General features: G+C 38.5%; 2 protein-coding genes across 4 annotated transcripts; one reads left to right on the plus strand and one right to left on the minus strand.

Moving 5' to 3' along the window:
• The first annotated feature begins 4,498 nt into the window (after positions 1–4,498).
• Positions 4,499–6,646, plus strand: LOC103702308 (60S ribosomal protein L31). The gene is made up of 2 exons (XM_008784675.4): positions 4,499–4,686; positions 6,121–6,646. The coding sequence occupies exons 1-2, from the start codon at positions 4,601–4,603 to the stop codon at positions 6,398–6,400; spliced, it is 366 nt and encodes a 121-aa protein (XP_008782897.1). The 5' UTR covers positions 4,499–4,600; the 3' UTR covers positions 6,401–6,646.
• On the minus strand, positions 6,505–13,180 carry LOC103702307 (putative pentatricopeptide repeat-containing protein At3g13770, mitochondrial). 3 transcript variants are annotated; one of them, XR_005512472.1, is made up of 3 exons: positions 11,407–13,180; positions 8,147–10,499; positions 6,505–7,625 (listed from the first exon to the last, which is right to left on the minus strand). XR_005512472.1 is itself a non-coding variant. In XM_039127985.1 (2 exons), exons 1-2 carry the CDS (start codon positions 11,867–11,869, stop codon positions 9,064–9,066), a joined length of 1,899 nt encoding a protein of 632 aa, XP_038983913.1. In that variant the 5' UTR covers positions 11,870–13,180; the 3' UTR covers positions 6,505–9,063. The 3 variants fall into 3 exon arrangements, 1 of the variants encoding a protein (XP_038983913.1); XR_005512473.1 differs by having other exon boundaries at positions 6,505–8,058; XM_039127985.1 differs by having other exon boundaries at positions 6,505–10,499.
• Positions 13,181–13,583: the final 403 nt, after the last annotated feature.

Here is a 13,583-nt window from a genome sequence, read left to right on the forward strand (position 1 = left end):
TCTAGATAAGAAAGCGGGTTTTGTGAAAATAATAACGCACTTTGAGACAACGCCGTTGGTATTTCTTTAAAGGCTCGATTGACAGATTTATATACGATATTTAAACTCTATAAGGTGTTATATGATCCACTGAATCTTTCATATGTAATATCTAGATAAGAAAGGGGGTTTTGTGAAAATAATATTTTCTCCTTCATTCCATCCTCAACAACCCATGGCTCCACTATATAGCCCAAAGATCACCAGCCTACACTATTTTTTAACGGCATTAGATGGCGTAAGTACATATGTAAAAATAAAGATAAAAAAGCAAATTAAGTATTTTACGAGAAGATACATGCAAATATTAATTTTGAAAGATATTCATGCAAAATTTGATGTTTAGAAAAATATTCATACAAAAAAATTCTATAATATATCATCTACAGTAGCTACATATACATATTGTTTTTGGTTTGTAGGAGAAATAGATATTGTTTCATCAGATCGGTTGGATTTAGACTTATTTCTTGAATATTGTTGGAGTAGAATTCAGGGATATATTTTCCTATAATCATACTTATTTCTTTTCATTTTTCTAATAATATCAGTCTGAATATAGAGAAACATGAACAAAAAAAAAAAAAAGAGAAAGGTGATACCCTAAAAATTCCAATGCGTGATGCTAGTGAGAGGGTGTCCTGAGAAGTATGCGTCCATAAGCGGGTCCACCTCCATGGAAATAAAACTTTGTTGGTCGGTTGGTGATTTATTCAAGCTGGGTTAGGGTGTCAGACGGTAGGGTTTCAAAGGACTAGCAGATCTACCAAACTTTCCGGCTTTTTTAATACAACCAAACTCCCACCAAAAGAAATATACTTCTCTTGTTAAAATTTAGATGGCAATAGAAACCTTGGCGTCTCAATTATCTGGTGGTTGTTTTCTTTTCTTGGAGAGTTTCTTCTTCTGTCTAGGTGATGAATAGAGAGCAACCGATATAGCTGGTTGTGCTCATGCGAGAGCAGTATGAGCAGCTGATATACCAAAAAAAAAAAAAAATAAGGGTGGCAGCTGTTGTAACTTATGCTTGTGCTAAGTTCAAATAAGAGCCCGTAGTTAAAGTCATCCATTAACTTTCAGAAATTGAGTTCATGTCGTTGGAACATCCATGCATCAAACTTAATCTTAGCAATACTTGGTTGGCTGGTGACTTATTCAAGCCATAAAGGTCAGACGGAATTTAATCAAGGGACTCAGAGATCTACCAAACTTTCCTTTGTATTTAATACAACCCCACTCCCACCAGAAAATATACACCCCCCCCCCCCCCCCCCCTTCCATTTATGCCAATTTTCTCTTGTTGGAATTTAGATGGTCATAGGAACCTTTGCATTTCAGCAAACTGGGTTTTCTTGGAGAGTTTCTAATATCAAGGTGATGGATAGAGATTGCCATGGAAAAGCTTCATTTGGTTGTTTGGCCAAAGTGAACAAGTGGCAATTGATGTTGGGTGCCATCAATGCGGTAACCTGTGCTTGTTCTTAAATTAAATGAGAGCTTAAAATTTAGGCCAAAAGTTCTTTGCATACCTAGGTGCATATGAGGGCTGTTTTTGAAATTTAAGGCACTCAAATGGAGGTCTCTGCATTTCCTAACAACGAATGCCAACACCAACAATTTTTTTTATGGTTAGTTGTGTCCAAACCAAGCTCACATTTATCACAAACTAACAGGGAGGATTTCAAAAAAAAAATAATTCTTGCAAACATGGCAAATAATGATTTGTACCTAGATGTGGGAGAAAAGGTTGGTTTTGCATCAGGATTAGCAGGATCTTGTTGTTAACCTTAGATAAATTTTCCATATCTATGATACTTTATCTTGAATTTATAATTGTTCTTCTAATAGGATTTTTACCTTTATGAGATTCTCTAACTGACTTTTATTTTGAATTTTTAAATTTATTATTCGGCTTCTCATTTTTATTTCTACTACCAAAAAAAAACCTCTTCGTTTTGAGATTATCTTGTCAAATCACTAATCTGAGTATTAAATACTTGTCAATTAAAAAGTATATTTTTTAACTCTGCTAATATAGGTTGTTTATGCTATCCAAAAATAGTAATATAAAAATGCTATACTCCTTATTCAAATCACGAACCAACATTCTATGTCTTTTATTTTCATCGTATAAGAATTTGGATCAAGCATGCTAAGCTTATCAAATAATTTTTTTTCTTTAAGAATATACTAGGAAATTGTAAAATTTTCTTATCTGAGAGCACCAGTCTCGTTCTCTAAAAATTGAAGCCAAACTTTATTAAACTTTGAGTGAAAAGTAGCAAGAATATCTCATATTATCTTCGGCTACTTTGTATTTTGAATATGTTGATGATTAGCTTCATCTACGTTACTCCTAAGAACATACATAGCATTACCAACTTTGATTTTCTACTCTCTTTTTTTTCTCACTTCTACATTATCAAGAGTTTCCAATGGCATGACCGTATCTATTCCGTTCACGAGTTCATGATCTTTCATAAATCTTGCATAATCAATTAAAATAGTGTGGTTCAATTTTTTAATCCCCATGCTAGAGACGGTAGTAACTTCAGCTTCACCTCTTAAATCACCGAATAAGAATCCATATGCTTGCATCGCCGTGCAGCGAAATACTAAAAGCTCTTCAACTACGCCAAGCTGATGAATATACGAACAATCAATTTCGAAGTTTATAACTTTGATACCATGTAGAGCAGCATGCTATACAAAGTGGATCGATCGTGCCGGCTCAAAAGCCAAAACATATACCAATTAAATCAAATAAATATAACAGAGAAAACATTAGAAGAAAAAATATATTTATTTATAAAAATAAAAATCAAAACAATATACCTCATGTTTCTTGCGAGAAGCCTCATGAAAATTCTCCCAACCACGAAAGACTTTGGGCCAAAAAAATCTTCCCCACTTTCTTCCTCACGTCACACGAAAAGGACGCCCCAAAGAGGGGCTCACTTATATTCAGAAAAAACAACTCCAGACCCTTCCATTCCCACTAAACTTCAAAAAGCAAACAGAACGCCAATTAATGTGGAGCAGCACGTAAAAACAAAACGCAAGAACTTTATACTTTGAAGTCCATGATAACCCCAACAATTTTTTTTTAATTTTTCTGGAGACCACTTGCAATTAAGAGTTTTTTTTTTTTTGGTAGAGACTTAATAGTAGATTTTGAGAATCCAGTTCAAAATCTAGAAAACCACTCAAAAGATTTATTGGTGACGCATCGCACTGAGTCTCAATCGACCTGCTGTGGAACCGCTTCTGATGTCACCATGAACGAAGTGTGTCCGCAACGATAACCTCTTCGCAACCAAACCCGTAGTTTTTTGGTTGAGGCTTTCTTCCTGGCCGGCCCTTTCAAGTGGGGTGATGACATTAAAGTTGTGCTGCTTTATACCGGTTGCCTGATTGGGATTAACATGAATGTAAGAGATTTTCGAGGAGAGGATTTTGTGCTGATCATGGTCGAGTAAACTCTATTCATTTTTATTCAAGTTTCGGATCGAGTCTATATAAAATTTAATATTTCCATGCCGAAGCTTGGCCCATGATCAGCTATGGTGCTGAAGCCACATATCTGACTAGTACAGATCATCATGGGCCGGATTTGGATTAAAAAATATCAAATTTTATATAAATTTAGCCTGAAACTTAATTAAAAATGAATAGAGTTTAGGCCCAAAGCCCGTCTATCACCCGTTCTTAAAGAAGGAAAAAGTGACTTTATCAATGCAACAACAAGGCCTTGGAATAGCTTGGCCCTTCTTTTATGGCTTTCTTGGCAGAAGAAAGAAGGGAGAGTAGATCCTTTCTCGGACTGCTACTCTTTTTCATTTTCATGACAGCAATTTGCATAGACCAGTCCAATCGTGAAGCAATATTTATGAAAATATGTATATTGAGCTCTCTTTTTTCTATCCATGTTTATGTTACTTGGCGGTTGAACTGGTTCACCATCTCAGTGATAGATCTTGTCCAATCAATAATCTTTTCTCTAAAACTCTAGTGACAGCACACATCTTCCTATGGGGTGATGTAAGGAGAAATTTTTTAAGAGAAAAATAAAGAGAGAATGGAGAAAAACATTAAATTTTATTTTTTTAAAAAATAAAAGATTAATTATTTATGCTCGGTCATCGACGATGTAAAGATTATTTGGTAACAAATATAATTTGGACGATTGTGTTGGAACATTTAAGAGATGGGATCACTGTACGGATTCTAAATATTTTTCTTTTTTCTAAAATGAACCCTGACGGTGCAAAGGCAGAGTTACAATTCGCTCTAAGATTCGAACGCTTTTGTCCACGCGTCAACTCTAGGCGGCACTACCCCATAATGATCCGTCTACGACCGACCCATTGCGGGTATTACCCGAAAAATGATGCACCCATTGCGGGACATATTTCGTATTTTAATTTTGATAAGGGCCTTCCTGAAAATTTGATTCTTTTTACCCATATGCTACGGCGGGCCGCCCTAGGGTTCCCTTTTTCGCTGCGATAAGGGAATTAGGGTTTCGGGGGCGGGGGCGAGAGAGAGGCGGGCGGCGACAATGGTGGAAAAGGCGAGTAAAGGGAGGAAGGAGGAGGTGGTCACGAGGGAGTACACCATCAATCTACACAAACGCCTCCATGGATGGTACGATACTATTTTTTTCCCAATTTTCTTCCCCTTTTGTGCCAATATTTAGCCTTTTGTTTGGTTCTCTGATCGCTAAATCGAAAGGCGTCTCCTTTAGCGTAACATTTATCTCGAGGTTAGATTCTTCCATAGTCTTTGGCTTTTTATGTTTTGCCCTTTGTGATTATCGATCAAATACTCGAATCTATGACATCCACATAGAAATTTATCGAATTCCGTCTCTTTTAACTAAAATTAGGGTACATTTTGGTCCATTTTATTGCGAGGAAATATTATTGTTAGCTGTTTCTGTTGTCCTTGGGTATTAGAGTGAATAATAGATGTGTAGTTATACTTCTGAAATGTTTTGGTTGGAATCAGAGATAGGCGATTTCCGCTGGCTTCTCTCGTTCCATGTCCAGTGATGTGATAATTTAAGTTTCCAGGCTTGCTGGATTGATAAATTAGACTTTGTTTTGACCAAGCTGATGGCCTTTTTTTGCTAATTTATAGTAGCATTAGTAGTCTTCTTAGGGCAGTCTCATCTTTTATTGCACTATTTTGAGGTTATACATTTAGTTGATTGCAAATTGGTTACCTATTGTAATTTGATTTTAAATAAATAAAGCTGCGTTTAGCATTGATCGACTCTTTGATTTTGACAAAGAATTGGTTATTTGTGACCATTCTATTGGAGAGATGGAAAAGGGAATAAGGAGCATTCTACTTTTTTGCAGCAGCATGGAATTAAGATGGGGACATGTGAGATCATATGTGTAGAAATATTGGCTTCTCTTGCAATTCTTCTTTCATATAGGCTTTTAAAATTCGTATTTTATCTACTTTAGCTACTTCTTCTGTGTGTTGAAATGATATTTTCCTCCTTTTTGAGTAGTGTTTTTTGTGTATTATGTACATTGCATGGTGATTTCTACATGAAGGTAGCTTTGGGTTCTATTATTCTTTTTAGCATAATTGGAAAATTTTTACAACCTTAATTTGTGCCAAAATTTGGGATACCAAAGCTCTCCGATGAAAAGTCAATATTTGGTGAGAAGCTTGTATCCAATCTCGATGAGTAAGGAGATTTCTTATGCTCGCCAGGGTGCGATTTGTGTATGTGTTGATCTGAACAATATGATCTCTCTCTCTCTCTCTCACACACACACACACACACACATGTTTGAGACACGGAGACATGCTTTCATGAGCTTAATTTTGTCTCCTAATGCATATGCATTCTCAGACACTTTTATGTAAGGTGGCATATCCTAACTGCATACAAAAGTCTGATGCAATGGTATAAACATTATAATCCTTCATCCTTTCTTTTATTGGAGATGTGCAAAGGCATTAGAATTTTGTTATTTTCCTGCCTGCATGTTACCTTTGCATCATTTCTTTAAACCTTTCTGTGTGCTGATTTCTCGCTTATTATTTATTTCTGAGCAGCACTTTCAAGAAGATGGCCCCCAATGCTATCAAGGAAATTAGGAAGTTTGCACAGAAGGCAATGGGTACAACAGATGTGAGGGTTGATGTGAAGCTTAACAAGCACATCTGGAGTAGGGGGATTCGAAGCGTGCCGAGACGTGTGCGTGTGAGAATCGCTCGCAAAAGGAATGAAGAGGAGGATGCCAAAGAGGAGCTCTATTCACTGGTAACTGTTGCAGAGGTTCCCCCGGAGGGGCTCAAGGGACTGGGAACCAAGGTCGTAGAGGAAGCAGACTAAACTGTCTTCTTTTGTTACTCTCAGGTCATGGTGGTGAAGAGACATTAGTTTAAGATTCTGTAGGGAACTTTGCTTGCAATTCAGATATTTTGAATCTTCTATCCTTTTTTTGTCATATTTGCTTAATATTATTTTGTGTTATGTTATATTTTGATGTGTAGAACCATGATTTGTTCCTATATTTCCTTGTCTGTCAAAGATTTAGTAGAACTTGAACATGATTATGGGTTATCCTTCCTCGATGAATCTAGTCACTGTCTTCTGTTTTTAATTATATGTAAGCATAGTCAACTGGTTAGTTAACAATAGAAAGAGCACAAAGGATATGTTAAAAGTTCACTTTAATTCAGAGAATTTCAACCTCCTCTGTAGCACGTTAACACAGAAAACACAAGACAAATAAAGAAAACTAGCAAACGCTCAAGATTCTTGAAAAAAGAGAGAATCAAAAATTTAATTCTAAACCGAAGAACTTGGCATCATGACAAACTCTATCAAATCCAAACAGATAAAAGAGAACAATGGAAAGAGTACCAAAAACTTGACAAGCAAAGAAAATATTCAAAGGCTCAAGAACCTTGAGAGAAGGTAGTGAAAATTTAGTTCTAACCTAAGAATTTGACATTCGCCGTTCCTCTTTCTCTTTTAAATCTAAGAAACGAGCAAAAGGACTCACAAATTTTGAAAAAAAATGAATCAAAGATTGTCATCCTCTGAAACTCAACCCGACGGATCTAAGCTAAAGAACGATAGAAAGCATCAAAAACATGAGAAGCAATAAATAAATAAATAAAAAATCTTGAAAAACAGGCAAAAAAAATTAGTTTTAATCCCAAGACTTAGATATCCTCAGCACCAGATAAAATATCTCCTATAGCCTATAGGAATAATACAAGGCGATCGACATGATGCATGGCCACATGGTGCATATAGTGTAGGCAATAATTTTTCATCCTGCTATGATATAGCCAGCTTAATAATTAGGTAATAACTGATCAGTGACAGTCACACACATAAGATAGATGAATAGGCAAGATTTTCAGCAGGCTCGGCCTAATAACTCAACCCCAACATAATGCAATGCGGCCCACCGACATCCCTTGATATCCATGTAATTAAAGATCTTACCTCAACAAATATGTATATTTTATTGTTTATTACTTACATGATGATTTATGAACTTTCGTATGCTTCTCTTGTTCCTCTTCCTTCAACCGAGCGGTACCTGAACCAAAAGGAGTGTATACATGAGGAAAAGAAGTTACATTTAGAAGCCATGAATGGAGGTAAAGTACTGCACCATCAGAGCATTTGAAATGCTTGCTTGGATTTTAGGATAATCACAAAAGATATTATCCATCTAATGTGGTAAATTTCCACTTTGCGTGCACGTCTGTAACTTTTGAAAGTTGTTGGGGCAGCATATCTACGGTAGTTTCCATTTTGAAATACTATTTTCAGGATTTATTGTTACCTAGTGCCACAATTTTCCGAAGAATATTATCTAGGATAGTACTAATCCTAGATATGCATCCCTTTATCCTGGAATCTATGTTATGAGGTCAGTGGACTAACTGATTGCATCCACTTTCTAATTCCTTCTTTCTTTCCTGTATGAGATAATACACGGATATGGGATCAAGACATCCCAACAGCCCCTGAAATTAAAGAATGTATTCATCATAACATTTAAAAGCGTTGACAAAATCTTTTTTCTTGTATCCTTAATGATAAGGAGAGACTTACTTGCCCTGGTAGATGACTGCAATTTGGTGCAGAAACTGAGCCCACTAGCATCAATATTATGGAATAGAACAGATGGAAGATGAAACTTCATGCTTGCACTTGTATTGATGATCATTTGCAATTACCCTCATGGTTAATGGCTGCTTCGGCTGATTGGTTTCTGCATGGATGGCTACTATGACTGCAAGCTCGAAAATGAAAAAACAAACTTCTCTTTTCAACGCCTTCATCGCATAAGCATGTCTCAAAAATTAGCCATTGCTGACTTCTAAATCACCACCATTGGGCTTGAAACACCGCCAGATGACATTATTGTCGTCATATTGTTTTATTCTCTACACCATGTAAATTTATAAATCTTTGAAGCATTTGGGGATCCACACATAAGAATTTTCTAGTTAATCTGATGATCAACACCATTCTGCTCCCCTATTTTCTCTCTTTAATGCAGATGCAGCTACAACTCATGAATGAAATAATCAGTTGTCTTTTTCATCCTTCCAAAAAGCAAATGTCAGACTCTTAATAGATGATTTTAAATCGTAGCCTTTTCTCAGCAACCAAATACATTGCAAAGCCGACTACTCTGAATATTGCAGACTGATATCGATCCCATCTTCTCCTAAAAGTTCTGTATTGATTCCATCGCTCCTGCTCACCTATAGATTGCTTCCAACCATAATGAGATAGAATTTACAGTCATCCAATATCTCTCCTGCAAGAACTCCATATCTTCCATCTTTACATATAAATAGCACCACGTTATAACTCTCTATTGATCCAAAATTCTAAATTGCAGATGTTCAAGAATCAGTAGGGGAGATATAAATTATGCTAAGTGTCAACATGCACCATGTGTTATAGCATTCACCAGTCCACTGGGTAGAGGACAGCAGAGGAGCATGAGACTTTACCATTCACCAGTAATCCCCACAAGAGCATACCCCTCCTATGATCAGATGGAAGCGGTTGCTATCCCTCAGAGATAAATCTCTTCCATATACCTTTGACACAAACTTGGCAAAATTATGGCAATCAACACAGATACGAAGATTCTTTGTAACCCGAATCATCCCACCTCTAAAAGCGCCTATCAGTCCGAATGTTATTGCCAATTTCTCGCTGTGCCCAAGAAGCATGCGCTCCTTCTGCTCATCATCCACATCATGCAATACACAGCTCAGATCAGGAACATAACCAGCCTCTTTGATCTTCACAAATAGCTCCTTCAGCTTGGAATCCATTGCTTCCTTCTGAGGATGGGAACGATCACCAGAATGAAATGTATGGATGGTTCTATCGAGATTGATCCAACTCCTTCCTGGCTCTTTCATCACTGTCTTCTCCTTCATCAACTCACGCACCCTGACCACATCTTCCCACCTTCCGGCTGCAGCATATATATTAGAGAGAATTACATAGTTTCCAGCATTTTCTGACTCAATCTCAAGAAGCCGCTGAGCAACAAATTCTCCAACCGAAACATTAGCATGAACTCTACAAGCACCTAGTAATGAACCCCACATAGCTGCTGTTGGCTCAAATGGCATATCTTTTATGAAATCAACAGCCTTTTCTATCCTTCCAGCACGTCCAAGAAGATCAACAACACAACCATAATGTCCAAGTTCTGGCTTCAGGCCTTGCTCATTAAGCATATAATCAAAGACATCTAAAGCCTCGTCAATCAATCCACCATGGCTACAGCCAGACAAAACAGCCATAAAAGTGACACCATCGGGTTTCAGTTCTTCACGCATAGACTTAAAAAGTTGAAGAACCTGTCTCCCTAATCCATGCTTACCTAATCCCACGAGCATTGCATTCCAGCTGATCACAGTCCTCTCAGGCATGCTGTCAAAGACTCTTCTTGCATATATCAGGCTCCCACATTTGGAGTACATATCGATCAGAGAATTCTGTAGAACAACATAAAATGGTAGTTTGCGTCGAATTGTTAGACCATGCACTTGCCTGCCGTAATCCAGAGCAGAAAGCCCAGACAATGCATTTAGAAGACTAGCAAATGTAACATAGTTGCATTCCATTCCCTCTTCATACAGCTTCCTGAATAGCTCCAAGGCTTCGTCATCAAGGCCCAACTGGGCATATCCAGAAATAATCGCAGTACAAGAAACAACATCCCTTTCAGGCAACATGTCAAAAACCCTTCGAGCTTCATGGATTTTATTGGCCTTTGCATACATGTCAAGAAGGGAACTTCCGACGAATATATGGGATTCGAAGTTTGTCTTCACTACAAGGGAGTGCACCTGCCTGCCATGCTCAAACCCACAAGGAACAGCACAAGAGGTAAGCACAGTAGCCAAAGTGAATTCGTTTGGCAGCAGACCTGTCAAGTTATTACAGATGGTTAATTTTGAAAAATAGAAGCACCTGAGTTATGTTGATTATTGCAAATGGGCATGCATCATGGAGTAATTTGATCAATGAGAATATTGTACAGAGAAAGTCATGACTAAAAGAAATATTTTGGATTTATGTACCACTGCAGCAGAGCAATGCTACAAAGCTAACATGAAGCTGATAGGAATTAGAAGAGAATGCAACAAAAGAACTAGATTTTTTGCTTTCCTATTACAGGGCCATGCATGTGGCCAAAAACACTCCTTACCTTTTTTTTTTTGTGGTTGGTTTGGGTGGGGGGGTGTGGGGGTGGGGTGGGGTGTTGTTAGTAGGCAAGCAATGCAGATATGAAGAGTTCATTGAAGAACCTACAAGTTCAAGGGGAAAATTCTGCAAAGCATCCATTTTCAATACCTGCTGATCTATATAGTCTGCAGCATATGTGTAGTTATATTCTTACACGTAATTATCATTTGGATTGAACAATTTTACGTTCTCATTTGAATCTTTTTCCACATTTTATGATGTCCAATCTAAGGGCATGGTTTTGATCAAAATTTATACCAAAATACTTGAAGAACTTTTTAGCTCGTTATGTCATGCTGCTACAGTCATAACAAAAGATTTGGCTAGGTACAGAAGACATCCCTGCTGAGCGTGCTACATCCCATCCTTCAGTGAATCCTATGGACCCTAAAGCTGAACAAGCTAATCAGGTGGGCACATTTGAATCGATCATGACACATAACAATGGACTTCACATAAGATGGATTCTCGCAGGGCACCTTTCAAAGTCTTTGTTCATCCCAGGGATAAGTCTTATATGCAAACATTAAGGAGAAAACCATTTTGTATCTAAAGTGCGAACGAAATTGCATAACATGAAACAGTACCAGTTCGCAACATCCGAACAAATAGCTCCAGAGCCTCGGCGTGGCGTCCCCTCTGAGAATAACCTGAAATCAGGGCAGTCCACGATACTATATTCCTCTCAGGCATTCCATCGAGTACATTCCGAGCATCCTCCAACGAGTCGCACTTCGAGTACATGATCACAAGCCTCGTCCCGAGATACACGGGAGGAAGGTAGTGGCTCTTGATCATGTGGGCGTGGATCCTCTGGCCTTCTCTGAGGGCCCTCTGGTTCAGACATTCCGTGATGAGAGAATCGTAGCAGCTAAATTTTACTTCGGTTCCTAGAACGGCCATTTCAAACAGGGCCTCCTTCAATCGACCGTTGAGGCATAGGGATTTCAAATTTGAATCTGCCGGGGTTTGGTGCACAAGTTGGCGGGCGAGAGAGGAGAGAGCGTTGGTTTTGGAATGGAGAGGGCGGAGAGATCGATTTACGAGCATTCGTAGTCTTTAGGCAATGAAAAAGTTTGCATGGAAAGAAACCACACTCTTCCTCTCTTCTGGCTCTTTAGATATTCTTTTGAGATTTATAGATTCTTTATTTTTCTTATAAATATCGGCTTGCTATTTGTTTAACTAGTCCAAGCTCCTTTAGTTGGGTTGGGCTAGCAACCAGGCTATTGGCTAGTGGATCCAAACTCAGTGCATCTATGATTGGGTGGAAGATATCTGTAGCATTGCTCTTTATTTCATTCATTTTTTTTCACAAGTTGCACAAGTTACTAGCCTACCAGCAATTTTGTTTTCTTTTCATGTGTGTGTGTTTTCTATATATATATATATATAGAAATATGGAATTTGCTATGGTGCCTCTTAAAATTTTTGCAATATAATCTTTTAAATTTCTAGTTATTGACCATCGTAAAATGAATGGTGCTGATTTCTCTCATGACAACCAGCCATATACGGCGGGAAGCCTAAGTACAAGGGGCAAGTACCGTAATTTAGGTCAATAACAAAGGTGGTAATCGATAGTATGTGCTATAATTTTAGCAACATAGAGAGGCCATAATTGCTAGTCGGTCGGGCCAAGCCAAGCTCGCTTACATGCCCTAAGCATCAATTGCCGATGAGCAAGTCTAGTGGCTAGAATCATCCTTTTGGCGCGAATACTTAGTAAATACTAGGAGATTGTTTTTGTACTTATTTTTAAACTTTGAGGATACTCTGGAGCCTATAAATAGCTCCTATGTACTTTCTATTATGGTCGGTCAACCAATTATTCTTTTCGCCTACTCCTTTTTCTTTTACATGGAGTATTCTGCGCAGGCTTTGGTGGATTTTGAGGACAAGAGGAGGCTTGTTAATTGAAACCTTGGTCGTGCCATGCTTTGAAGAGTCATTTGGTGAAATCCTTGGCATGGAGAAACCTTCTTGGTTACCGGGTGGAAGGCTAATAATTATCCCCTAGATAGTTTAGTTCCCTAGTTTCTCTTGACCTTTAGTTATGATAATTTATTTTTCTACCTTCTTACTTTAAAAGTTAGCTTAATTTTTCTTTAGTAATTTAGATTATAGTGGAGCTGGTCTGGTCTTCTGTTGAATAGCTCCGAAGCCAACATCTTTGCAGGAACTCCAGCCACCAAGGTGTTCATTGCCGCTGATTTATTCCTCTATTCCCGCGGTAGCCATGGCAACTGCACCTGATGGTGTCCCCCGCGAATCCAAGGTTCAGCCACCAATCTTCACACGATCATCAATCGTCCACGCTCCATCATCCATATCTTGAGCATGTCCTGCTCATTGTGAAACCACAAGCCCAAGACCTCCTTCGGCACCTCCCAAAGGTGGGACTCGTGTCCCAATTTCCACTTTAACTTGAGCACTCTTGCAGATAATGCCGGTCAAGACCAGTAGCCCAAAAAGTTTCTGACAAGACATTACTTCCATGGTCGGGGTAGCCTCTCCAACTCTACATCCTCAAAGACGATGGCCTTGGCAAACCAAACCAAAATGGCCGGCGTTGGAAGCTGGGTCACCCAACACCATCAGGATCCACCCCTCAGTCCATCTGCTTAGGGCCGTCTCGGTTGGCCACCAGTGGAGACATCCTTGACCTTGCAATCCAGGCTTGCTATCAGCCGCTCGCCCGTTGGTTATGCCTTCTCCACCACACAAACCCATTCACTTGCTCACTCACACTCCTATCTTATAC

The sequence above is a fragment of the Phoenix dactylifera genome, chromosome 7 (assembly GCF_009389715.1).
Source record: "Phoenix dactylifera cultivar Barhee BC4 chromosome 7, palm_55x_up_171113_PBpolish2nd_filt_p, whole genome shotgun sequence".
NCBI lineage: Eukaryota > Viridiplantae > Streptophyta > Magnoliopsida > Arecales > Arecaceae > Phoenix > Phoenix dactylifera.